Consider the following 27,786-nt stretch of genomic DNA (forward strand, 5'->3'; position numbering starts at 1 on the left):
TGGGGAATGTTGGGGAGGCTATATCCAACCTGTAGCCACTCCTTCCAGCATAGCTGCTGCCTCCCCTGGAAGAGGCTAGCACAGCCCCTGGCCCTGAGCGGGCAGCCCACCCTTGCCCTGTGATCTCAGGGGGTGGGGGGCTCATGCCCCCCTTGCCTTCCCCTGGGGTGTGCACAGTGGTGGGAGCCACCCCCTGGACAAGCTGCCTGTGGCTCCGCCCCACTCCCAGGGCCCTGGCTGGGCAGCCCCTGCACCTACCCCACTCTCTCTCTCACTGTGGGGGCCTTGATCTGCCCCCCACACCCCTTCTGCACCCCACAGACTTACTGGCAGAGAGCTGCTCTCCATGCTGCCAGGCTGCATATAGGTTGTTGCCAGATCAGTATTGGCCGATATGGCTGGTTAAAAATTGGACATTGGTATCTGCCAAAAAAATCTTTATTGGTGCACCTCTAGTTGTGGCTGCTGTTGCTCAAACATCAGCAGTTCGTTAAAGCACCAGGTATTTTAAAGGGCTACCAGGCAGCATGAGACAGACTACAGCTGGTTCTCAGGCTGCTCAGGGCCTCAGGGGTCACAAGCCTGAGGCCAGTGAGCCTGAGGCTGTCTTCTTGTGGGAGGAGCTGTGAAGCAGTCCCTGTTTCACCTCTTAGCTGGAGACCTTTGCAGTGTAGCTAAGGACCTTGAACACATGGCTCTGTAGCACTCTAAAAATGTCTGGAAGCATCTGAGTTATGTAGCCTGAAGGGATGTTCCTTTTTGTATACTTTGTTGATACTTCCTGAAAAACAATTTTTAGCATCCTGCACCTAGTAAAACCAGTCACCGTAGATGAGTGAATTGGATCATTTTCTAGTTTGCATAACAGTTGACACTTATTGATATGAGTTGAGTGGTATTTAAAATAGTGTTCTCGCTTCCTTCTTGTTGTGTGGAGATGTACACAAACTGAAGAAATAGAATTTACTCATTTTCACAGTGCTGTTAAGTGCACAAAGTAAACAAATGGCTTTTTTGTTATGACAAAATCACTCCAAAGTACTGAAAGAAAGAAATTAAATATTTTTTTAAAATTCTTCATTATGTACAGACATTTCACTTTATATTCAATCTGTCATCTTCTAACTAGAAACTGAATGAGAACAATACAAGCAGGTATAATGGGGAGCCTGACAGTACGGAAAGGAACGACACGTCCCACAAAATCTTACAGGTATGAAAACAAAAAGCAGTGTGTTTGACCAGAGCAAATCACTAACTTTACTAGAAATAATCAGAAATGGACAATGTACAAATTAAGCAAAAAGAATTAGGAAGATAATGTAAAAACAAGAAATGGAACAGTGATTTTCTTTTAAATAAATGTTTCTGTCAAAGGAAAAGTCATCTTTTAGCTTAGTACCTATGTGAATGGAGGACTAAAATGTAGAATTGAAATTGGGAAAGATGGAAACATAGCAAACAAGCTCAGAAGGGGAATTTAAGTGATCAGGGTGACGCTGTCATAAGTAGAACATTTAAGGTGTTTCACCTGTCTTTTCCCTCTGATTCTTAATGACTGTATAAAATCTTTAGTGAAAAAATGCATAGTACCTCTGTTTAAATCAAGTTAATGACCTTTTTATTAAAAAAAAAAAAAAAGGTTTAGAATAACATATTAATCACATTTCTATATATCACTCTTTACTAGCAAAAGGTTGATTTGGACCTAGAAATAGACCGTGTGCTTGATCAATACCGTGTGCGTTCAAGAAAAGAAGATAAGACAAAGGAGGAAACGTATTCAGAAAAACGAAGTTTTGAGGCAGCAAAAACTATTGAGAAAGCATCAGCACAGACAAAAGAGCTAGAATTTGGTGGAAGAATTGGTATGTATATTAAATCTAGTAATAACCAGAAATTATTAAGCACTAGTTTTTATTCAACACATTGTCATGGTCAAAGGTCCTTCTTTTTAATTATGACCATTCATTTGATGCAGCTGCATTTTACTTATGGTGGTGATGTTAGATCCCATTCTGGGTTCTCTTGTGACCTGCTTTCAAACAAACAGAACAATCATAGCAGACTTCATCTTGGGTTTGAGTATTCGGAATTACTGGAGTAAGCTGTCATAGTCTCAACCATCTGGCTTTTCAAATTCAACTGTAATATAGTCTTGTAAAATACACTTTGGAGAGCTATTAGAGGCAAGTTGTTTACTTTGTATTAAATGGAATTACTGCTTAATTCAGTTTTATACCCAAAATGACTTAATTAAGTGTAAAGCTAGGAAATTCAAACAGTTTTTCTTTTCTTAATAATGGCAGAAGAAATTCCTGACTCTGTGATTGGATAAAGTCTGGAAGAGTTTATGAAGAGGAATAGTGATAGTAATTAAGATACCTATGAGATGGTCACTTCCCCCTGTAATAATCCCAGCAAGGCAGAGGGAAGGGGGGAGGGGACAATTATTAAATCTAGAGCGGACAAAACCTATAAAAACAGTTTGTGGCACTGTTAGTCCAAGCTCTCTGCCAACTGTAAGACTGAGCTAAAACATCTTAGATTAGAAAGTAATTTATTTTTCTGTGAATATTTACAATCTGTAGTGAAAGACAAAGATTCTCACACTGCAAGTTGTGACCCAACTGCACGCATGGTTTTTTTACTTGTAAATTGATGTCACATTCTGTATGCTAAGGAATACACAACACAGTTACATGGCCACTTGCAAGGTCTACTCTCCAATGGAGGAGAGCCACTAGAGAAGGGGTAGGCAATTATTTCAGCTGGAGGGCCGCTTTAATGCGTTTTGGTGAGCTGTCAAGGGTTGCACAGGTAGCCCTGTCCCCTGGTCACCATCTTGGGACTGGAAGTCCTGTCCCTAACCCCTGACTTTTGCCACCAGAAGTCCCTACCTTTGCCCCCAAAAGTACTCTGGGGTGGTGTGGGGGGTTCCATCTTGGAATAGAAAAAAACCAACAAAATCTTATACTAAAAATCAAACATCTACTATAACATTTTAATTTTATTTAAAAAAATATTCTTTTCCTGATTTGTGTTTGTGTTTGCGTAGTGTAGAGGTGATTGCATAATAGCTCAAAAATAAAGCCTTACTTTTGTATATTGTGTGGGGGTGTGTGTAGGGGGGTATGAGGTGATGGGGGGGGGGTGGGGCTGGAGGGTGGACATCTGTGTGATGGGGTTTGTGGGTAGGCAGGGTGTGGTAGAGTGTGCATGGGGGGAGCTTCCACCCCCCCAATGACTAAAGCCCTTGCTGCTGGCAGGAGCAGGTGACGGGCCCTCAGGACACTAATGGCCTGCACAGGGGGAGGCCCCCCCCACCCGGTGGTACTTGGCTCCAGCTAGTTCTGGGAGCTGCATGTAGTAGCAGGAAGTGAGGCCAGGTTTGCCCTGTTTCATTGTACCAAATAAACATTTATCATGGTTTGAAATAAAGAATGGGTTTAGAACTGCTGTTCTAATGGGATAAAACACTTTTATTTTTCATATTCATCTCCTAATATTTTGTGCTCTCTATTTACAGGGACCTTCTGCATGATAGTTTTCATGCCTGCAACTGTGCTTTACTTGCTGTTGATGTGCAAACAGGAAGACCCCAGTATTATGAACTTTCCTCCACCTTTGCCTTCTTTTGATAGCTTGTGGGAAACTAGAGTGTTTGGTGTCTGGCTTGTATGGTTCTTTCTCCAAGCTCTGTTTTACTTGCTGCCAGTTGGAAAGGTAAACTTTTACTAGCAAATGCATTATGGCGAATGATTGTTTTGTAAGTTGGACTTACATTCTTGATACCAACATGAATTCTAATAATGGAAATTAACTAAACTGTAATGTAGATGCTGCAAATTATTCTAACTTGAAATAGCACAACTGTGATGTAGAAAACCCCTTGTTATGAAAACCCCTTGATTTCTGGCATTGTATTCCAGTCCCCACAGGAGAGTGTATGGTAAGCATTATTGTTTAGGGATCAAGTAGCAGAAGAGACCAATAGAATCATAGATTCCCTTGGAAGTTGGTTCCAGATCCTAGCCGCCCTGACTACGAAGTAGTTCTTACGGATATCTGATCTAAACCTACTCTCCAACAACTTGTGGCCGTTATTCCTTGTTATCCTGGGGGGCGCTAGGGGAAACAAGGTCTCCCTCAAACCCTTCTGGTCCCCCCTAGTGAGTTTACAGACAGTCATCAGGTCCCCCCTCAGCCTTCTCTTGTGAAGGCTGAACAGGTTCAGGTCCCGTAACCTCTCATTGTAGGGTCTGTCCCGCTGTCCCTGGATCATGCGGGTGGCCCGCCTCTGGACCCTCTCAATGTTGTCCGCATCCCTCTTGAAGTGGGGTGCCCAGAGCTGGACACAGTACTCCAGCTGTGGCCTGACCAGTGTCATGTAGAGGGGGAGGATCACCTCCTTGGCCCTACTTGAGATGCATCTGTGGATGCACGATAGGGTCCGGTTGGCCCTGCTGACCATGACCTCGCACTGTTGGCCCACGTTCATCTTGGAGTCAGTAATGACTCCAAGATCCCTTTCTGCCTCGGTGCTCTCAAGAAGGGAGTTTCCCATCTTATAAGTGTGCTGCTGGTTACTGCTGCCCAAGTGCAGCACCCTGCACTTGTCAGTATTGAAACGCATTCTGTTTTTGTTAGCCCACCCCTGCAACCTGTCCAGGTCTTGCTGCATATAGATTTATAGAGTAATGTCTTACGGTAAGACCTGAGCAGGCAGACTGGATCTGCTGCTTTTCTAAGTTCCTGTTTGGTTCCACTTAGACATTAAATGACATGCTTCAGATCGTAAGCTTCATTGCTTGGGAAGTCATTCTTGGCTATCCTATCCATATGCATCACAGTACATTTGGACTTGTGTATTGTTCTTTCACCCTGAAGCATCAAATGAAAAAGAGTCGGATGGTTATTTTAGGTTTTTGTTTATAGCAGTTCCTGCATCAGTTGAAGACCATTTTGATTTGGCTAATAATACTCTGCTCTGGGAAACAGAAGTCGATATCATTTTAAACACGATGTCGTAATGCTAATTTGCATGCTTTTCTAGCATAAATTGCATTATAAGGCTTCCAGCATCTAAGTCCTGTCCCTGTTTTTACCTTCTGAGTCACTCTGTTTATAATAGCTGCCTCGTCACTTAGTATGTCCCTCTTGGAGAAATTTCTTTGCACTAAGCCCTCCTAATTAACTGGGAAGATCTAGGTACCCTCTTCTTAGCATTCCAGTAGTCTTACCAGCACAGTGTCTTCAGATGCTTTAAAAACTTGTCCTGTAGCTGCTTCTGTATGAGGGTGCACAGATGTCATTGCATGGCTAGTTTAATGCACATTGAGAATTGTAGTCATACCTAGGGTTCATAAAACTAATTCATATGATGTATGGAAATAGGTAGTCCTATCAACACGGTGCTGTTCTCAGCTCAGAATCTAGTAAATTAATGAGAACTACTCCATATACTGCTCGTGGTTCCTTTTGTGAAATTTGTGACTTAAAAGTTTACAAAATGTGGCTGTTTACTGATTGGAAGCTTACAGGAGTAAAGTTGACTGCAGATAATACGAAGGAAACTAATCGGGTCTCATGGAAGACTAGACTTGCTAGTTCTCATTAAAAAAAAAAAAAACAACAACAAACATTTCATGTAACTACAGAAAGTACAGCATTTTTAGAAAGACAACATGATTTCTTTAATTGACTGTGCCCTAATTGGCTATCATGATTTGAATTGTCTGCCATGTTAAGAAACAAAAATATTTTAACTATAGTTTTTTGTATCTGTATGGGGGGGGGGAAACTAGTATTTTTAATCTTGTCTCTTCAAAGGTTGTAGAAGGAACACCACTTTTGAATGGAAGGAAACTACAGTACAGGATAAATGGTATGTGTGTTCAGTTTTTTCCCCTTGGGAATTTGGTAATATTGTCTAACCAGTGTCACTCGATGTTGCAAGCTAAAAATGTATTTAAGTGAGAGTAACTGGAAAAATGCACTGAGTTAAAAGAGTTGAAACAAAAAAGCCAAATCTGTATGTAGTTATACCAGCTGGTCATTGTAAATTTAGCACAAGTCAACCTCCACTGCAACAGAAGGAAAGCTAGTAAATGATTAGGAAGGATTTTCTCCCCAGAATATGATGTTACACATCTGAGTACATGAAGTTTTAAAGCTTTGTCTTTGATCAGCTAGCATTCATCTTTATTATAGTCGTGGCAGTGAATTAGATGTTTCTGTTTCAATCTACAGTTAGGAATCTCTATAATTTAATCACTGTTCACTGGTCCAGTGTTACTTATGGGAGTACCTGTTGAGTCTCCATATTTTAGGTTAAGTTCCAGTTTGAACTTAAAGTGGTAACAAAATCTCTTTTATGAAAAATACAAGGCTGTACTTTTGAAGTACAGAGTGGGTTTCATGGAGTTTCATGCAGATTCTCCAAAAATTCAAACTTTGCTAAAACTGAAATTTAGCATCTGTAACAGCTCTTCCAGCATCTAGAATGATCTTTGTGATGAAGTAAGGCTGAGTTGAAATTAACATTGGCCATCTTGTATATAGGTTATATTTGATGACATTTTGTTGTATTTAAGATGTAGTATAATTTCAACTTCATCCAGTTATGAAAGACTCTAAGCTAAAGACAGGTCAATAAATCATTTAAATCTATCTTTAAATATTTCTGTTGTGATACCATAGGTAGCTCAGCCAATTGCAGCCCTTCCTCTACAGTTAATTTACAACAGTTCTTTTCATTATAAAAGTATATGTGTAGCATATGGCTGACTGTGCATGTATTGAGCTCTTGTTAGATTACTTGGCATAACTCTTGTTACTCTTAAAGTTTCTGTAGTTGTCTGTTAGCTTGCTATCCATGCCTCAGTAATAAAGTGACTTAGTAGAGACCAATATTAAGTCCTTCAGAGCATCTTGTGTGAGGGGCACGCTATCTAAAGCTTGTTGAACAAGGTCTAGTTAAAGCACCCCTGCTACCATTTTGAAGTGCAGGGATGCTGATACACGAGATGCAGAGGCTGGCTGGAGTGCAGTAATTACCACACTCCAGCAGACTATTAATTGAGTTTGCTCTGATGCGCTTTAATTGCACTATATTAGAGCAGCCTCCTAGCTCATGTACAGGCACCCTAGGAGACCAGACTCCTAGTGTCCCTCCACCTTTACCATTTGAGCAAGTAGCGTATCCCTCTGGTTTCTTGACTGATTCTCTAGTCCAGTTCTCAACTTCTCCATTTCCCCTGTCCCTCTCCAGGACACAGTCTCAGAAGTGCCATCCTGTGTTTCTGCTAAAGGGTGCTACAAACTCAAGCACTCCATCCCATTCACTAGTGTTTGGATGATCCTTTTGAGCTTTTGGAGCATTGCAGTGTGTGTTTAGATTATAGCCAAAATAAATATTTTTCTTTCTATTGAGAACATGATACTGATGTCTAACCTTATATACTAGGTACAGCATATTTTGGAATCTGATATTTGGATTTTGGGTAGGTAAGGATTGGTTGGGGTCATTCTGTGGTTCCTATTTGCTTGTCAGCATAAGGACCCTCAAGGAAAGGACTATGATCCCTAAAGAACACTTCCCCAAAAAATGAGTTCAGGTGCACAAAGCACAGGATGTCATTAATGGAATATGCAGAGAGAGCAGCCCTCAAAGAACCAGTTCTAGAAAGACAAATGTTTCTTGCTGACAAGAGAGATCATTTAAGCACTTGCTTAAATGGCCAGCTGATTTGGGGCTCATTCAGTACATATTTAGTATAAAAGTAAAATGATTTGGGTATTTGGGGTATCTTTAAACCTGGATGCATTTTTCAAAACTCCAGAACCCTGCTAAGGTGGAATGATTGCTCCAAGCTCTCTGGGTTTTGATTTGATATTAGACTTACATTTTGGTTTGTTTTTTTTTCTTTTAGGATTTTATGCTTTTGCTCTGACTGCAGCAGTCGTAGGAATATCTTTGTATTTTGAATTAGAGCTTCATTATTTGTATGACCACTTCCTGCAGTTTGCAGTCTCAGCTATAGTTTTTTCTGTGGTGTTCAGCATTTATCTTTACATTCGGTCTCTGAAAGCACCTGAGGAAAATCTGTCACCTGGTGGGAATTCTGGTAAGTCTGAGAAAATCAAATCTTTCCTTTATCATGATTTTTCGTTGTTTTTATTCCATGAACAAAACTTGTCTAAATCATATTTATGTTGATAGGCACCTAGCACATTGCAAGCAAGTCACCTCTTTGCCCCATCATGGACATTTACAAATATTTGTTTCCACATACACTCATTGGCCCCCCTGTCCTGTCATATTATCCCATAAACTTAATGAGTTTGGTTTTAAAACAATTCAGGCTCTTTGCCTCTATCACTTGGCTCAAAAGACGATACCAACATTTTATTTCTCTGATACTTAGCGTTCTTCTAATTTACAATTTGATTTTTTTCATAACCAGTTCGTAGCCATTTTATCCTGTGCCCTTCTTGAATTTTTTTTGGCTAGAAAACTTCCCCCTCTAATTTTCATGATATAGCAATAAAAAATAATCGCATCCCCTCCTGATGATGTTTGGTATTCCGCTACACATCAGGCTCCTTGAATCTTCTTTCATACAAGAAGGTCTTTATTTTCTTGGCCATCTTAATTACTTGTTCCAGTTTAACTTTTTTCCTGAACTTTGGTGACCCCAGTTGCAGGCAGTATTGTAAATGGAGGGGGAGAGGGGTCTTACCTGGGCCTTATGGAGCAATACTAATACTTCCTTGTCTTTGTTTAATATACTGTGCTGTGACAAACTGCTGTGGGGATGATCAAAGCTCTTCCAGATCCCACTGTTCTGCTCTCTCTTTACAGAACAGACTAGATTTTGCCCCTGGGATAACTCCTTGCTCAAGCAGACTTCATTCTCTTCAGCCCCTGACATCTCACTGCTCCAGTAGGGGAAACTTGGCCAATTTATGAGATCTTTACCCTTGGTTTGCAAAATAAAACAGACCTGTCATTACCATAGGAAAAACAAATACCCATAGTTATTGATAATTCTGAAAAATCATTCTTTCCACAGACATGCTGTAAGGGATGTAAAGCAAAACCCACCCCCATCTTTCTTATGTAAGAAAGATCATTGCAGTAATTTGGAGGCCAGATACAGAAATAAAATAGAAAAATCATGCACTTTGACCAGAAAACAGTCCCTCAGGGAGTTTTTTGCATTCTAGGGACCTGCTTCCCTGCTTGCTCTAACAGCAAGGACTTGGCACCAAGGTTTTTAAATGCACTTCTCGTCAGGCATCTCTTAAATATTTATCGTGCTTCCCACATAATACAAATACTAACACCAGCATACTACTTCACTAACCCTGGGTGAACAGGGACTGCTCCTTCCTCACCAAAGCACTTCCTCTCTAGTTCCCTTATGAGTTAGCTCTCACTGGTCGTGCCCCCCAGCAATGGAAGGAAAAGTTTTTTTCTTTTTCCAGTTCCAGTGTTTAATATTTTGTGTTTCATATAATCTTTCATGACTTTTGCCCTTGTTTTTTGTGGTAGGAAAAAAAGAAATTGAAACAGTAGATAATAGCAGTGGAAAGTCAAATGCAGAACATGATATTACATTAACTCACTGTTTTATTTGGCAGTTAGTTTAATTTGGGTTTTGGAAGAAATGATTTTTTGTTGTTTTGCTTTGTTTTGTTTTTACTTGTTTGGGCCTACACATTTACATAAAGGTTTTACAGGGTTAGTAGGAAAAAATGGACTGACTGGCGACTGTATAAAGAAAAAATGGAATGATATTTTTTCCTTCCTAAACATTCAGTTATAGTAGTAGTAATATTGACATGTATCAATCAGTACAGGTGGTAGCTTCACCTGGCTAAATATATAGAAGCGGGTTTTCAATAGGACATTAAATTGAGAGCTGTTTTTTAGAATGATAGTGTAAGAGGCAAAGATGAAATGAAGCAGAAGTAAAATTGAGGGATTGTGCTTACTGCTTTTCTAGTATGGTGTACTTCTCAAATATAGCTGTAGTCTTCAAAATGATGAGTATTAAAAACTGGTTTAGTTACTGTCCAGAAGTCTTTTTAATAAGTAAGTGTTGGCTCAGCTTGGAATCTATGCAGTTGAGGCAATGTCCTTTCTTTGTCCCTCATAAAAAATTACTAACCATGTTTATGCCCTGTGTTATGCCTACAGCATTATTCTCTCCTCTCTTACACAGAGCGGTCATACATTTTAAAGAGGCACAATTGCTTTTTTTGGTTTAAACCTGCTGTGTTGTGTTGGTATTGCCTTCTAGCAAAGAAAGTAAAGAAGGGAGGAAAAAACTAAGGATGGTTTTAATAACATATGCATGGGATTTGTAATGTCCCTTGATAACAGAAAGCAAAGTTCCTCAAGCCAGTAAGAATGAAGGGATATAGCCAAAAAGCAAACTTCAAGTAGGAAAGACTTGAAAATAACTTTTAAAGAAATTAGGAGAATGTAAACGCATGTGCTAACATATGAGGTCTCTTAAATTTTCTGAAGAAACCGTTAGTGGTTACTTTTAACGCTTCAACATGGTGCCGATATTCATATGTGTTCGGTGATAAATTTTATTGTACACTATCAGGTTTTTAGCAGCATTTCTAATAACCATTAAAGTAACCATTTTATGGATAGTGGGAATGTGGGGAGAAACCAACCAAAAACCGTTAATGGAGGAAAGTGCGTTTTGTTTGCAGGGCGCTTTATATACGACTTCTTTACTGGCCGTGAATTAAACCCTCGCATTGGAAATTTTGACCTCAAATACTTCTGCGAGTTACGTCCAAGCTTAATTGGCTGGGTGAGTCAGAGTGTCTTTACCTATCTTGTTCCACTTGCTCAACTTTAATAAAGTTTTAATTGTGGTAGAAGGGCTATAACAGTTGGAGGATGGAAAAAGTATGCAAAACAAAGGTCTGCTGAAAGCCACGAGACTCTTTTTATCCTCATGGTTTTATAAACCTTGATCAATTAAAATTTACTGCTTTCCTTCAGGGAAGAGGTATTCTAACAGTTAAGGATAGACCATGCTTGCTTGCTTATTTATTTGTTTAAAACTAGGATAGCTACTAAGTAGCTTCTTAATAAAAAATGGATTTTTAATGTTACTTAAATTTTGGATCTAAATTGCTTGACTTTTAAGATGAATTACAGTGTAGTAGAAATAAGTGTTTTTAAGTGTATGTGAAAAACTCATAGTAAAGAAAATGACACTGCTTTTTCAGGTGGTTGTGAACTTGGCAATGCTGTTGGCTGAGATGAAGATACATAATCAGAATGTGCCATCTTTGTCAATGATACTGGTTAATAGTTTTCAACTTCTGTATGTAATGGATGCTCTTTGGCATGAGGTAACTGCCAGACCTTTTCCAATCTGTAGCACTTTTGGTTAAATAGCTGACAGACAAGTATACTGATGCTCAGTGAACTGTACTTTTCTTCCCCAATCTGTCCAGGAAGCTATCTTGACGACTATGGACATTACCCATGATGGGTTTGGATTCATGCTAGCATTTGGAGATTTGGTATGGGTTCCGTTTATCTTCAGCTTACAGGCTTTCTATCTAGTCGGTCATCCAAATGAGATTTCTTGGCTTGCTGCTTCTGCAATTATTATTCTAAATAGTAAGTCATGATTATTTTATTACTAATGTTTTATTTCCTTTTTTCTGAGCAAAGCAAATGGATGAAAGGTTTTCATGGCACTCAAGTAAACCTGTGTTCAATAACTTGGCGAGTTGTTCAGTCTCAGTTCCCTGTTTGCTATAACGAGGCTGGTTATATTACTTTCACTTGCATTTGTATACCCTACAAGTTGATGCCTCTTACAGCAGTTAACAGGGGTAAGGTGTAATAGCTATCCATTTCTAGCATTTAGATTTGGATATATAAAAACAGGGAAAAAATGAATTACCTAGGATGTTGTTTGGCTAAGGAAGTAGTGCAAATAATAGAATAAACTCTCTCACATTATAAAGTGGTGGTAAGCGATTTAGCCATTAGGTTAGTTAACTCTTTTAGCGTTGCCTTTTTTAAAAAAAATTGCAGCTATACAATTCAAAAAATATATCCGCTGCTCTGCCCAAACCCTCCACAACCAATCCTGTACATTCATATCAGTCTGGAACAGAACATTTGTTCCTGTTTTTAATTTAATCTAAGAAAAAATTAATTGCTTGTTGAGTAATACATTTCTAAATACCCTTTTTAAAAACATGATATACAGGGCCTGAGATTTACATTAAAGGGGGAGGGGGAAACAAAACCCAAATGGGCCTGGCATTGTGGCATGCAGATCATCCCTCTTCCCACTAATTATCAGCTGCTTTGTTTGTTTACTCTACATGGCCCTCAATTAGTGGCATATGTTAGCATGTCATTTTGTTGCATCTTGTTTTCCCAAACAAAAACTTATTTGTAGGGCTGTCAAAGAAAGGGAGGAGAGGCGGCCTTGGAAGCAAATTTAATGTGAATAAACTTGATATATCTACTTCTCAAGACCTGCAGCCTGCATTCTTTTTCCTTTTTCAATTTATAGGCTTCTCTCATTTTGGGGAGAGGCTGAAACTTTCTTCCACATTCCTTCCCTCACCTACCCCTCTTGGGGCAAGGGACAGACCAACCCATGTGAAATCGTCCTTATACTTTCATGTATGCTTTGATTCTAAACATGAAAAGTGCTAGTTGTTGTTAACTGAATTAACTGTATTCAAGGAAGATTTAGCATCCCAGATGATAAAAAAAATAAATAAAATTGTTTGTTTGCAGCCATCAGACGGTATCCTCGATTGGGCTATGTGAGCAAATAGAGCATTGAGGCTATTCATAGTGTACTGGGGGAGTGGGTGACTGTCATCATGTCTTGTAATTACATTGTGATAAGTGAGGGATTGGCAAGCTATTACTAATGGCAGGATGTGGTCTGTGACTTGGTTAGTACCATTGGCCACTGTTTCCTTCTGGCTGCTCTCTAGCCCCTCTGCAGCCTCAGCTGGAAACTTGTTGCTGACAAACCTGTTGCGCAAGAATTTTGGTGGCTATTTTGGCAGCGACAGTGACTAGAGGCCATGATGAGAAGGAAGAGCAGCTATTTGGACAAAGCAGAAATGCTGTGCAGTGCAGTGCAGGGGTTTGGCGCATCGTTAGTAAAATGTGGAGCTTGAACATGGGCCAAATGCACAGCTGGGGACCAGCATGTTGTTAATAAAACATGGGCTAGATTGCACCTTTGCTGGCTGGATCCAGTTTTTTGTGGGATAGATCCAGGTCAACTCCTATGATACATCATTGAACAGGTAATCTATCAGAATAAACGTGTGTGTTTGTGTGTGTGTGTGTCATAGGGGGTGGGAAAAGGTAGGATAGAAATTGGGAACCTGCTGTGGGTCACAATAGAAATTTCAAAACCCAGCCAGTGTTTTAGATGAGCAGTAAATCTGAAACATAAAGATTCCCAAAGTCTTAGATTTGTTAAGTGTAAATGTGCAAATACAGTATAGCATGCATGTAATATTTTGAAACACATATTGCAAACAAGCTTCTGTTAGAAGGGGCTGGGAGTTGAAGAAGGATGACTTGTATACCTCAAGAAATTACTTTGTTATAATGAATGTAAAATTACGCAAGAAGGTATTCTGTTGAAGAAAATGGGTTGCTTAGTTTTCTTTTTCAGAGTTTGCAAATATGAAATCAACTAATAAATTATTTCTTTTCAGTGTCTGGGTATTACATTTTCCGTTGTGCAAACTCACAAAAAAATGCATTCCGGAAGAATCCAAAGGATCCCAGATTGGCCCGTGAGTAACTTTTTTAGTCATTTCCTATTTTATTTTCTTTAAGTTCTCTTGCATATGCTTTCAATGCAGTTTTAACATATGATACTTTGCATGCTGCTTTCTGTACACAGACTTGAAATTTATTCCTACTGCAACTGGAAAAAGTCTGCTAGTCTCAGATTGGTGGGGTTTCGTTCGTCACCCTAACTATCTAGGTGACGTCATTATGGCTCTGGCTTGGTCTCTACCATGTGGTAAGTTCCTGAAACTAAAGTGCTTGCTATCAGACAGAAATGCATGTGTGCTAGCATCTGACTTCCATTCCTAATGGAAATGAATGATGATTCCAGAGGGCCTGGCATCTTAAACAGAATGTCAGACTTCATGCTTACAAACCTGATTTGAAACCTGGCTCCCTAGTACATAGCTTCTTCTCTTCCTCTTGGGATTCATCTCAGTTCTTGGCTTTACCTCTGATCCTTCTCTGCACCAGTGTTGTTTGGGGAGGGCAGATGCCCTCATTCATTCATTCATGGCCTGCCAGCGGTGTATCACCAATCATGGTTAGAAGTTCAAGTATAAAATATTGAACTGACTGCCCAGAGGAGTTTTCCATCTGTTGACTCCTCTGTGAAATCCTATGAAATATGAACTTTCATTTCTACTCGGGAGAACTATTACAATCTTTTCTCCAATGCCTGATGAAAGGGGTTTGTGCCCGAAAGCTTGCAATTAAAGACTTTTTTTTGCAAAAATCTTGTTGGTCTAATAAAAGGTGGTATCTCTACTACAAGGCCTGATTGCTAGTATAAAATATTCTAATTCAAATTCATCTGTCTGATCAAATGCAAATGGATGCAGTTGTATTGGAAATCTTATTACTGAGCATCTCTTAGTTCTTTTTATTTTAAACCTCATGAAATTTATACCTTGGTATTTCTTTTTCAAGTGGAATGGAAATTGAGGAAACGTACAACTTCTGTTTTCAGAAAACTATCAAACAAATTGAATTAAAAAAATCTAAGTCAAATATTTAGAAGCTGAAATTATGATAGTTTAAGTTAATTTAAACCTCACTACCCAAATTATTTTCTAATTCTGAGTTTGGAGATAACATGTCCTGGTCACGATACAACTTTAACTCTGCACTTCCTTGCTTTTGTATGCATCTCTCAGAGCCCTTTTCTGTCACTGCTTTGGCTGAGTATCCTCATTAGTTGTTGTCAGTGAGTGCCAGTGCAAAATAATTTGTTTTAATATTTAAAAATGCCCCCCCCCCCACTGCTTTCTGTGTTTTATAGATCAAATTGAACCATCCTTTTCTCCTGCATTCTTTGTGCCTATCACATTCACATACAAACACGTGAAAAACAATCCCCAAAACAGTTTAGTCCAAAATAGAGCCCAAGGGCTAGGATCTCAATGGAGATTGTCTCAGTGTTGTGATACTTAACTTTTGGGCCCCAAGCTGAATTTCCGTTTTGAAATCAGATAACCGAGAATGGGATTCCCAAAAGTCTGCACCCTGAGTGAGGAGCTGCCTAACCCAGCCAGTAGGGAAACACTGGAAAGGGGACTGTCCTAATCTTACCCCTTTCAGGAACTTGTCTCCCTACAGTTGAGGTTCATAGCCCTGAACCCTTGTTTGAGGGAGCTGACAATTGGAAGTCCCACAGCATGTCATGTATTTCAAAGCTTTATATTTTGTACTCTATCCAAATAGCTAAATGGAAATGTTCAGTGACTCTCTAACTCTGTTTACAGGCTTTAATCACATTTTACCATATTTCTATGCGATTTACTTCACCTTGTTCATCATTCATCGAGAAGCTCGTGATGGACGTCAATGTAAGAAAAAATATGGTTTAGCATGGGACAGGTACTGTCAGCGTGTACCATACCGCATAATTCCTTACATCTACTAAACACATGGTTTGCAAACTGCTACGAAATTACAGCTATTTTGCAAATAAAAGCATACCTCTTACCTTTGCACTTGGCCTATTTGGTAAATTATTTAGGCTTTTAAAGATGTGATTAAGCAGTCCAGTGTAGTAGCTGCATTTAACAAATAACCTTATGTGCATTAGTTATGTTAAATGGACTGTCTCATTGGTGACTTTTAGAAACATCTCTGAAAAGGAGGAAGAATTTAGTGCAAGGTCAATCAAAACTATGGAAATGTTTGTATCTGGGGTTTTTTTCTAATCTTGGAGTCCTGGGGTTTTGGTTTTTTTTTTTTTTTGAGTTCAGGTTTAATTTCCTGAGTTTACATTTTTAAATTACATTTCATTGAACACTGTGATGTAAAATAGGTTTTTGTTTCTACTAAAAGAATAACAGGATTTTCAGCCAGCTTGTTCTGGAATTGCTAGATGGTTTCTGGACACGTGCAGCCAAAAACCGTAGTCCTGCATCCCATGAGAAATTAAAGGCAATTTAGGGTGTGGTGCAGGCTTGTGCTGCCTCTGAAATAAAATGGCAATAGTTGGCTTACACTGTGTTATGTAAAATATGTCTTAAATGTACCATAGCACCCCCTGATTGTATAATATAAGCCTTCCTGGTTTTGCTGTACAGTGTTTGAATGTGAAATGCAATAACTTGTTTAGGAGCAGAAGAAGCTTTTTAACTAAAACCATTTCCAGTATTTTTTTAAAAATTGTCCTTTAATAAGGGTTTTTGTAAAGTAATGTATGGATTTAATTCCTGAAACAATTGAAGTGTTCATTTAAATATTGTATTGACAAATATACTATGAAAATATAGAAAATATGCTCTTCAATCCAAAGTTTGTGAATTTGGCAACGCTACCTCAAATGCAGGTTTGCCTTTTATACTGTTGCAAATAGGGAAAAATAGCTAGTTTTTCACTATCGCTATTTAATTTTTTTACATTAACCTGTGACTTAAGCTTACAACCACACTAGCTAATATATTTTTGTATATATTTTGACTTTTTAACTAATGTGAGTTTCTTAGCAACTTGAATTAGTTGTCTCAATATCTGTCAATCCTCCCCTATTGCAATAGTTTAATTTCTACTTAATAAATTGTAAGTGGATAAATTTGCATTTTAATACATGAAGTTTATACGACCAGAGAGATGCTAAAACATTTTTGTATTGATTAACTTTAGGAACTAGTTTTTATCCTTTTCTGTCTTTTTTAAAATTGGTAGTTTTTTGGGTACTTCCAATAAGAGGATGCAGGGCACGAATTGCCCCCAAAAAGACTTACTAATGATTTTCTCATTTTAATTGTACTGTGAAGGGAAATTTAAGTACCTTCATGGTTATGATTTGTAGCGAGTTTTCTGTTTTGTTTTTAGGTTGAATAGTTAAGTGTGTTTAAAATAGTGATGCAATTGAAATCTAGTGTGTGTTTAAAATGCTTTATTTTGTACATGAGCCATTTTAGTTACTATTGTACATTTGAAGTGTATATAGCAGAACTTGTTGAAGATGATCATGTCTGTTCTTCAGCAGGCTATGGCCTCAGAAGGTCCATGTAGCTGTTCTAGGGAAAATGTTCTAATCTGGACATTTTCATTCTTGGAACAAAAAACAAGTAGTGGTATTTGTAACAGCATTGAAGGAGGCTTATTAAATTTTGTCATCACGTGATGAGAGCAAATGATTTAACATTCTGTGTACTCTTCCTTCAGAGACATGGCTCCTGGCTGATGTCGATTCTGTCCACTCTTGTGTTTTAGCTGTAAAATTGACTTGCAAGTAGAATGCTTAATACAAACACATTTGTAAGCTTCAATAAAGTTTTGTTTAAAAATGGCATCATGCGTAGTTGACTGCACATTTCTGTATCTAACTACATGTCTTCAATGAAGGATCAACTAGAATCATGTTGTATTATTTGAGAAACTAGTTTTCAGGTGTCAGTGTTCACTTATACTTTTTTGGCCCTTCAGGCGCTTGCATCTGGGGGACTACAAAAATAAATGGTATTGCCTCTCCTGTATCACCAACTGTATGGGAACCTCAAGACTTTTTACTGAAACAACAAACCCATGCTACCTTTCCTTCCTGCAGGGGGTTCCAGGGCACATGCTTCATTCATGTTGTAGAGCAAAGGATCCTCCCCCAACCCCCTTACTACTTTTGCACTTTCAAAAGTTCTTGTTCTGGGGTGAAAAGGGACTGGGATTGGGACAGAAGGAAGGCAGTGGCTTGAGGGATGGGAAGCCTAGGTTCTCTGTTCTGCCACATTGCCGGGGTCAGTTTGCCCTTTGCAATGTCTTGGGACAAACTATCACCACACACTTTGTGGCAGCAGATTTTGGGTTTTGTCCTGGGACACTTGTGAAGGATGTCTGAACAGACAAATGTACTATGAAAATAGTACATTTTCCTGCCATAGTTTGTCCCACCATAAACAGGATGCCTGAGTCTACCCCAGAGTGTCTAAATCTATGTCTCAAACCTATTTGTAAAGAATTCATCAGCTAATTCAGGAGTTCTTAGGGTTGGCAGATTGATTGTTGTTACAAAGTTAGTGGATAGACCTGTCCATGACAGTATTTCAGCTCTTTGGGGAGTTCGGTAAAGTGGACATTCATAAAGCATTAGGTTGTCTTGTACTACTTCTGGACATGTGTTAACCTAATTCAATATTTGTAGAGAACCAACACAAGAAGAAAGTGCACAATAGACTGAAAATACATAGTTTGATATACATAAGATTTATTTAAGCTAAGGAGTGGATTTTCACATTTTTTAAAGTACTTCCTTCTCCTTTTAAATAGCACTTGTATTCTATAAAGAGCCCAGATGAACTGCTGATAGTTTCCACAGTATAACCATTCTTTCAAGAGACTAAAACACCTTTCCACCAGATGGAGTTTAGGAACTTTTGCTCCTCCTACCCAATCCCCCCGCCTTCCCCTTCCCCAATTTTAATGATCCAGTTGACATAACAATGCAACCCCTCTTGTTATCCAATAGCTTGGAGTTCTTAGGGTTGGCAGATTGATTGTAGTTACAAAGTTAGTGGACAGACCTGTTGATGACAGTATTCCAGCTCTTTGGGGAGTTTGGTAAAGTGGACATTCATAAAGTCTTAGGTTGTCTTGTTCTTCTGGACAAGTGTTAACCTAAAAATAAAATTATTTTAGGTTGCGTAGAAGAAGTTGGTTAAATTCTTTTTATATTTTACAATTATGGTCAAGTATGTAGTTGTTCTTTTGGTTTATAAACTTAATCAAATGAAAATGAACTTTCATTAAGGCATCTGATCTCATTGGCTTAGAGAGAGTTATATCTAGCCTTTCCTGGAGGAAAAATGGTAGTTAAAGCCTAAAAAAAGAGGCCACTAGCATTTACAACAGCCAGTCAACTGATATGAAATTCACATTTGTTTGCTTAAATTGCATAGACCACTGCTAGCAAAACTTGATTAAGAAGCATAAGTTTTACCTTGTGTGGTATAAAAACCATTTTGGGGAATGGGTAAAATCTCTCCTGAAGCCAGGGCTCTTCCAGCAGATTGGTAGTTGTGTTCCATCGTGCACTATCTATATATAAGCCAAAAACTAGAACACCATTTTCAGGGGGGGCAGATCCCTATGATCAGACAGAAGAAAATGCTTTGCTGAGGGTGAGGACACGTCTTTCCCAGCATTCATAAGCTTTCAGAAAAGCTAAACTATATTAAAAAGTATTGAACTGTTTCAGTTCTGAAGTGCTTTTACATGTATTGGTAATGATTATGCAATTGTTATGATTATTTTACATATTGTGATGTAATAAAACACAAACTTGCCTTTTAAGAGGTAGCCCAAGTCACCACAATGTGCCCTAAAGCTAATTAATGCTTTTTCTGTAACCTCTTCCCATGAATTTTGTTGTATGGTTGTCAGGGCAGAAACTCCCCAGTGCCACAAGGGGTCCCATCATTCTCCAGGGCAATACTTTGTATTGTCTAATTCTAATTCTCTACTAAACTATAAATGGACAGTTCTTACAAAGCAAAGGTACTGTATGGATTAACCCTTGGCACCAGCTACAAATGGACTTTTACTCGATGAGCTGTTGTGAGGTAGGTAGTTGTGTGTTACTCCAATATGCGTTGCTACCAAAACTCACTCTCAAACCCTACGAGCACTATGGACAGAAATTAAATGGAGCAGTTAAGGAATAGCCAGCAGAAGGCACAAGTAGTACACAAAATAAAGCAACCTTCTGCTGTAGGCTTGAATTTGCCTGCTACACCTAGAGTTGCTGGCTTTAAATTATTGCATCCCCTACCTTAAAAGCAGCGAGAAGTATATTCTGTTTTCTCTTTGTATCTCTGAGATGACATTCTTCATCCTCAGCCACTGGGAGAACTCTATGGACAAATGTAAGAGTATCCACCGGTATGCCATTCTGGCGAGCATAGTTCTGAAGCACGGCAGTAAGAAAGCCTAGAGGAATGAGAGAGACTAATCTGTTTGCTGGGTGTGATATGCAAGCATTCTGTACTCGAGAAGCAGGAAGAAGGGAAAAGGAAGAATCCTAGTTTGTATTTGAGATGGGCCTCAAATTAAACTGCATTTGCTTTACAGCCCTGAACTCAAAATGACTGGAGAACTGGCTTCATGCAGTCCCTCCAGCTCGATGGCTTTTAGATCAGTTTTGCCTTGTTCACAAATATTTTCTTTCCAAAGGCCATCAATGGACTCATTTACAACCCTTTATTTGACCTGTGAGTGATCATCCTTGACCATGAGCAGCCACTGCTGATTTGTTCAACAGTCCCACGGCACAGAAATATATAATACTATTTTTCTGTTTTTCAGTATAATACTAGATAAACCAGCTAAAATATTAGACAGCACTGTTGTATAATCATGATTTGAGTTAATTTTACAGTAATGCTTTTTCAAAGAATGCATTAAACATTCAGTAAAATCAGGATGGGTATTGTCAGCCTTCTTCCCTCGGTTAATTTTGTGCCGCTCATTTTACACCTAACATGAACGTGAGTGGTGTATATGCAGTCTGGTTGTTATTACAGTTTAATAACCAATATGTCTGTCTTGTTTTCACTGAAATCAGTTGTGAATGCCAAAAAGTTTTGATTGTATAATTTGTAAAGTTGTATAATATCAGCCTGGTTGTATTTAAATACTTAAATAAAGGCAGAATAGTACTTAGGACGGATTGCCAGTACCATTGAATAAGCTGCAGCATTATTTTGTAACCTACAAAATGCTCAGTCTGAATTACCCTTAAAAAATTGCTGAAAAGCAAGTATCAACTGGCCAACTTTTTCCAAAAGAGTCCTCTCTATTTTGTTAAGTCAAATGAGTGTCTAAAACTTGGTCAGCCAGAAGTTATAATAAAATTATATCAAAGCTAATTATTAAGTGAATGTGTATTGGCAAAGTACAAGAACTGGTGTGATTTATTTTTGTAGCAGTGATTGACGAGAACATGCCCTAACAGAGGGACCTTTGGCAGCGTTAATTACTTGAAAATTACATTAGGACAGAGCTAGGGGGTGGTGAGGTAGTGGAACAGAGCCTCCTTGCCTCGGACCCAGCCTGGCTGGAAGTTGCTTGAGACAAAGCAGGGGTGGGCAAAATATGGGCCCTGGGCTGGATGCAGCTGGTGGACCGAATTTTATATTTTTATTTTTGTCCAGTAGTCCAGGCACAGTGGCAATCTGGGCTGCGGTGTGCCCTGCCCCTGCCCTGTCTCCTCCCCAAGATCCTGGTGTCTCCATGGAGACAGCCTGGGAGCTGCAGCACGATCCGGGATCTTGGGGTGGTGACAGTACGGGGTCTTGGTCAGGACAGAGCTATGATCTGTTTTCTGCATGCCCCTGCCCATGGAACCTGTGCCTGTTTCAGCGGTGTGTGGGCAGCAGGTTGCAACCCTGCCCCTCCCATTCCTGAACACTGCTCTCAGCCTGCCTGCCGTCCCATCCCACATAGGGTGTTTTGGTGAGTCGTTGCACAGAGGGGGAGGGTGCTCACTAGGGCTGTGCGAAGCTTCGGTCCCTGATTCAATTCGGTGGAGATTCGGCTCAATTCGGTGGCCAAATCTCCAAATTGAATCAAAGGACCCTTTAATCTCTCCAAATTGAATCGGAACCCTCCAAATCGATTCAGAATGATTCGGCGACTCTAACATAGACACAGCTTTAAATGTTTTTACTACATACCTCAAGGTAGCAGGCGGTTCGTGAATGCTGCGATGCTGGGGCACATGGAGCATCCCACAGGAGCACATGGGGCTCCCCAATGCACTCAGCAGCAGACCCACAAGTGGACCAGAAGCCCTTACGGGTTTGCCAGGGAGCGCGCAGGGGGGCCCCACCAGCTTGGTGACTGGTGCCTCCTGGATCTGGGGGGGGGGCACCTGGGGTCCCCCATAGCTGATTGCTGAGCAGGGGGGCCCCCCTATGCTCCCTGACAAACCCGAAAATGGACTGGAAGTACGTCCAATCCACTTCTGGGTTCACGGCCGAGCCCGTGGAGGGCCCCCCTGCATTCCTGTGAGACGCTCCATGTGCCCCAGCATCGCAGTGATCATAAGCTGCACTGGTACCTTGAGGTCTGTAGAAAAAATTTAAAGCTGTGTCTGTATCTGAATCGCTGATTCTCTGACTCCGCATTGAATCTTCACATTCGGATTCGGCTGAATCAAGTTGGGGACAGTGATCCAAATCAACAAATCGAATCACTGTCGCTGGTTTGGGCCAAATCAATTCAAATCAAATAGAACCTGCTTCACACACCCCTAGTCCTTACTTGGCCTGTGACATCTCAATAAAACTACCTTTGTGGCCTGTGGGCCAAATAATTGCCCAGCCCTGAAACAGAGGAGAACCTTGGTGGCAAACAGGCCTGCCAGGGGTTTTTCCCACTCGGTGGGAAATTAACTTGTTGACAGATTTCTGTACTGACCTCTCTTGGCAGTTGACAGCTTGCTCAGGAAACCTGCAAGCACATAGCTAATTTCTGGGAAAGCAGAGAGCTCCTGCAGTTATGCCATCTGATTGCCTTGCTACAAACAAAAGAACAGATGCCCTGTTGCTTATTTAGTGCAAGGCTGATATATTTCCAGGCTCCAGCTGTACCACACTAACTGCACCTCTAGCCCTGATGGCTATCATTATTCAAGATTCCAAGCTTATGTGCAAGAAGCATGTGCATGCCTATAGTTGGGTCCACGCTTATATTTCCCCAACAAAATAGTGGCTATTTAGTGTTACTGAATTTCTATTATTACCATACCTTGTGGGAAGAAAAATCCTGGAAGCCAGAATTGATTAGGGGATCCTTGAACGCCAGTGCTAGGATTCTCACTTATTTGTGACAAAAATGGTATCCCGGATGCTTTGGCTTGCTTCTGCAACATCGTTAAATTGTTATACCTGTTTTTAAATAAAAGGTGCATTAGCTGCTTAAGTAGGGTGTTTAACATGAACACGCATATGACCAACTTTGTCACTTATTTGGAAAGATATTTTCTTTCTTTATTAGTTATTTAGAAAATGAACTAAATTCCCTAGTACATTTTCTAAAGATAGGTGAAAAAACTAAATATTTACAGACTGAATATCTGAAATCAAAGCAGTAAGATGGTAGCAAATCTAGCTATTGAATAAACTGAGTGAATGCATGATGTGAATTTTAAATTGGCTCTTCAGTACGTCTGTGATTTATTGTATTTATAAATTTGATACAACATATTCCGGATACACAGTTCAACAGTTATCTTCTTTTCCGTAGGTGAGCAGAATAGCTATATGACACTAGCATACAAGTTAGGAGCCAAATTTTGCTCCTCTTGTTTGCATGCATTTGTGCACAGCTGGTCATGTGATAAGCAAGCTGAAGATGCATTTTTCTAGCGACCTAAGAGCTGACATGCTTGTCATTCTTGGGCTCAGTATAAGGACTTTTAAGCTAATATTTATGGCAGGCTAAACATGTTGCCATGTTGTTTATTCTAGCCTAGATTTTTAAACCTATTCTTAAAAACAAAATAAACCCAAAGTCAGTGGTATGAATGATAGCATCTCTGCTCTAAACCAGGGGTGTTCAACCTCCAGCTCTGGAGCCAGCCTGTGTCACTGTGTCAGCTGGCCTGTGAAGCTCCCCACAGGTCTAGAAATATGATGGTGGGAGAGCAGTGGCACTGTTTCCCTGCTGCCCAATATCCAGTTCCATGGGGAGACCCAGAACACTGGGCTGGGAGGGAGTGGTACTGGGCCTGGGGGCCTCATACTGGGGAGGGAGGGGAAAATGCCAGAGCCCAATCTGGTCTGCAGATGGGCTCTGCGCCACTCTAAATGTGCTTGTAAGCATGAAATCAAAGTTTTACTGACTTTAACAAAGCCAGGATTCCCTGCCATGTACATTGACTGTTGAAGCAGGCATGCTTCTCCATTTACAACATCTGGCAGTGGTGTAACTAGAGTGGGGTGAGGGGCAGCTGCTCTGGGTGCTGAGTTTTGGAGGGGGAGGGTGCGAAAAACTGGCTGCCTCCATGTGCTTGCACTGGTAGTGCAATGGCAACCAGATGTCGCTGCTTCTGAGAGTGTGGCAGCTGCCCCAGGATCTTGGCTGTTACACTTCTGATACATGAACTTTAACTTTTAAGTGTATGCAATGCATGGACTTTAACAATATATTACATATAAGTTACAGATTCTCTTATCACAAACTGGAGTTCAAATTTACCCAGTTTTGATTTAGATTATTTGATATGAATCCATTTGAACAATGACTCCAAGGATTATAATAACATTTAGTTACTTGGACAAGAATTCAATTTATATCCTTTCTACATAAACTGATCCAATAACATCATACTATTTACTCAGTTTAAGTCTCCTTGTTTTAACATGCTTTCTTGTGCTGCAGGCAATGCTGTGTTGCGTTTCTAAAGCCCTTTGTGGCTGTTCCATCCTGCAGGCTCTGACCCGACCTCTGATGAAGTGGTCTTGCCCTCAGTAATGCCTCTTATGCCAGGGCTTGTGAGAAGGTCCTCAAACAGAGAGTCTATGGGGCTGAGAATCTCATCCTAGCTCTTTGGTGCAGAGCTCCACTTTGTGCTTTGTTTTCATTAATAGTCATCCCGCCCGGCACTTTGACTCTTTATTCTTTCATGTTCTACTTTACCTTAGTTGTATATAGCTGATGGCCTGGTGTGCCCAGGTTGCAAAGAAATTCACTCGCAAGATAAGGTCATCAATCCATGATCCCAAAGGTTTACAGGACTTATAGGAGTATTGCTGTCAAAAATAATTAAGAAGCATAATCTCACTGAAGCGGGAATAAATTCTAAGTGACTACATTATCAAATCGAGCCAGTCTGTACACTGGAACCACCACCAGGCAGTGAGTCAACAGAAGGGGATCATGCTACGACATGAACAAAATAAAGGCTAAAAGCCCTTGAAAAAGCACTGAGAAACAACTCACAAGCTTTTAATATATACTCTTAAGGAAATGCCTCTTAATCTCTTCAAAACAATGGTACTAAAGGAGCTGCTGAAGTTATCGGAAGAACTGAAGGTGAAGGGGGGGGTGGGAGGGTGGATCTCAAGACAAAGCAACAATTCAGAAATCAGATGGTTAGAAAAAATAAACCTAGAATGCATTTAGCTTTTCTAAAATACATTTTCATGTTTGGATGTTATCAAATCTTGTTATAGTATATCAATGTGTATAAGCATGTCTAGCATGGTCATCATCAGGATTACTTGGGGCTCTAGCTTATATATTAGAAATGACCAATTGCCACAAAAGGTTTGAAATTGGAAAATCAACTTTGTGAAAAAAAAGTTAACTCTTTAAAAAGTTATCTTGTTTCCATTTCTCAAGGCTGAACCCCCCCCACCCCCTTTTTAGGTTTTCAGTATTTTGCAAAACATGAACATTTTATTTCACCTTCCCTTTCTTAACCCTTCTTCCTTATATTTTTGCTATTGAAGGTAATAAAATGAACAATGTCAAGCGATTTTAGGGTTTTTTTTCTTTTTTCCACTTCTATCTTTTCACAGCTTCTTCAACTTTGGAAAAATTGGCAAACAGAAAAAATGAAACCAACTCTGATGCTAGGCAACTTTTAACATTTTCTCCGACTTTTATAGTTACAGAGATTAAAACTTTTTTTTCCATAGGCCTTTCTGGGAATTCCCCAAAGTTGAAGAAGTTTTGAAAAGTTGGAGCACCAAAAGAAAAATGAAAGAATGAAAAATTGGGGGGAAAACTTCTTAAACAATATTTATTTTACTGTACAGAAAGGAAAAAAAGAGGGAAGTTAAAACATCAATATAAATGCGAATATTCAGAAAGTTTTGATTTGATAAAAAATGTTGGGAAAGATTTTCATACATCTTTTCTTCTTGTTTAAAGAAAAAAAGTAATTTGCAAACCAAAAAAAAATCTAATTCTAGTCAGAACTTGACTTCTGTCACTTTTCCTGAACTGAACCTTCTCTACTATAATAAGCCTGTTCTGAAGAGCCCTACACAAAATGTCTAGGGCTCTGAATTTACAGAGTAAGTTCAAAAGTTTCCAGGATAATCACTCTCACCAGAGCACAATGTGTGTGTGTGTATGTGCATGCGTGCGTGTGCACGCGCGCACACACAGATCTATGTATGAGAGATGCTGTACGTGTCGCTTGTGAGGATTCAACCTTACCTGCCAAAGCTCAGGTACTCTGGATCTCAGCAATGAGTGATAAAGCTCTTCTAACCCTTGGGTGAGGACAATCTTCCCTTTAGTAGCATGCTGAAGTGATTGCAATGACAGAATTACTACAGCCAGTAAATGATTAAATCGGTCAATCTCTTGCCGGAGAACAGTTAACAAAGCTGAATTCATAAAGGGATTGTGTCCTGGCAGTGAAAAAATAAGTTATATTAGATAGGATTTTTTCTTCCATAGGACAGGAAATTAGCCATGTTTGTTTCTAAGGTGCCACCGTGCCCGACCTTCTGAGAAGCATGAGCTTACCCTAAAGAAAAAAAAAATCCAAAAAACCAGTGAGGATGAGGACCCACTCACCTTTTGAATGAACAGTTTTTCAGAAACTATTCAGGGTGAAATAGGATTGCACTGAAGCACTTACATCCACATACACACCAAATGGGTGGAATAGACTCTGCCCCTTATGTACAACAATATTCAAAAATAGAGAGGTGAGCATATAAGAATAACAAGCATGTCTAACATCTCAAACCTAAGAGAACGAATGATAGTACCTCAGTTTGGTTTTCTTCTGTATTTTGAGCCAGATCCCCAAAGTTTTTTAGACAAGACTACAACTGAAGTTACTGTGAAGTTTGTCTGTGTAAGGACTACTGTGCAAGGAAGAAGTTTAGACTGCAGACCTTTTAAAGATATATTTTTTGTTGAAAAGACATGAACCTAATATTAATATAGCCTAGTAATACATTTACAATGTGTCATTTTGTCAGCTTCTGTGGGTCAAATCTTAGCAGCAGATCTATGGGGTGATCTTACATAACCATTTTAATCTTAAAATACTTCGGAACTGAAACGTAGTTAGTAAGATTCTGTTAGTCTCCTACATAGTAGTGAGATATGTGTCAGGTCACTGTTTAAACACTAACCACGTGTTTGAACAATTCATATTAGAAAACTTCCCAGATTACTATCAAATGCTGGGAAGGATTATGAGGTGTTTTTTGCACTTTACTGCATGAAGAATGGCAGAAACGTGTCAGGTGAATCATTCTCTGATATTATAATTTATCCCAAAGTATCCTAAAATCTGTTTGGGCTCATAACTGGCTACACTGAGTTGCTGTTTCTTATTACACAGTCCTATGGATCTAATGTCTCTAGGAAAATTTGTTTACAAGAAAGTTGATAAACATTTTATGGGAGTATAGAAGGGGATATTTCTTACCTGATAACTAATTTCTCAGCTAGCTAGCACAGAACTAACTAATTTCTCAACAGCTTCTCTCTGCACTCATCAC

The 27,786-nt window shown here is 39.5% G+C and overlaps 2 protein-coding genes across 3 annotated transcripts in view; one reads left to right on the plus strand and one right to left on the minus strand.

The window, feature by feature from the left end:
• The window catches only part of LBR (lamin B receptor), a 30,254-nt gene extending 12,645 nt beyond the window's left edge, over positions 1-17,609 (plus strand). For both annotated transcript variants that reach the window (XM_059717457.1, XM_059717458.1), the window contains exons 4-14: positions 1,130-1,213; positions 1,691-1,868; positions 3,530-3,726; positions 5,833-5,887; positions 7,935-8,129; positions 10,738-10,841; positions 11,266-11,391; positions 11,497-11,665; positions 13,756-13,836; positions 13,947-14,069; positions 15,580-17,609. In XM_059717457.1, the coding sequence (XP_059573440.1) occupies positions 1,130-1,213; positions 1,691-1,868; positions 3,530-3,726; positions 5,833-5,887; positions 7,935-8,129; positions 10,738-10,841; positions 11,266-11,391; positions 11,497-11,665; positions 13,756-13,836; positions 13,947-14,069; positions 15,580-15,740 (1,473 nt within the window). In that variant the 3' untranslated portion in view covers positions 15,741-17,609. The remainder of the gene's footprint in view (positions 1-1,129; positions 1,214-1,690; positions 1,869-3,529; positions 3,727-5,832; positions 5,888-7,934; positions 8,130-10,737; positions 10,842-11,265; positions 11,392-11,496; positions 11,666-13,755; positions 13,837-13,946; positions 14,070-15,579) is intronic.
• Positions 17,610-18,493: 884 nt separating this feature from the next.
• The window catches only part of DNAH14 (dynein axonemal heavy chain 14), a 277,358-nt gene continuing 268,065 nt past the window's right edge, over positions 18,494-27,786 (minus strand). The window contains exons 66-71 of the mRNA XM_019483009.2: positions 26,480-26,676; positions 24,950-25,062; positions 23,057-23,196; positions 20,079-20,236; positions 19,248-19,394; positions 18,494-18,925 (exon numbers count right to left, since the gene is read on the minus strand). Of these exons, the coding sequence (XP_019338554.2) occupies positions 18,728-18,925; positions 19,248-19,394; positions 20,079-20,236; positions 23,057-23,196; positions 24,950-25,062; positions 26,480-26,676 (953 nt within the window). The 3' untranslated portion in view covers positions 18,494-18,727. The remainder of the gene's footprint in view (positions 18,926-19,247; positions 19,395-20,078; positions 20,237-23,056; positions 23,197-24,949; positions 25,063-26,479; positions 26,677-27,786) is intronic.

The sequence above is a fragment of the Alligator mississippiensis genome, chromosome 1 (genome assembly GCF_030867095.1).
Source record: "Alligator mississippiensis isolate rAllMis1 chromosome 1, rAllMis1, whole genome shotgun sequence".
Classification (NCBI taxonomy): domain Eukaryota; kingdom Metazoa; phylum Chordata; order Crocodylia; family Alligatoridae; genus Alligator; species Alligator mississippiensis.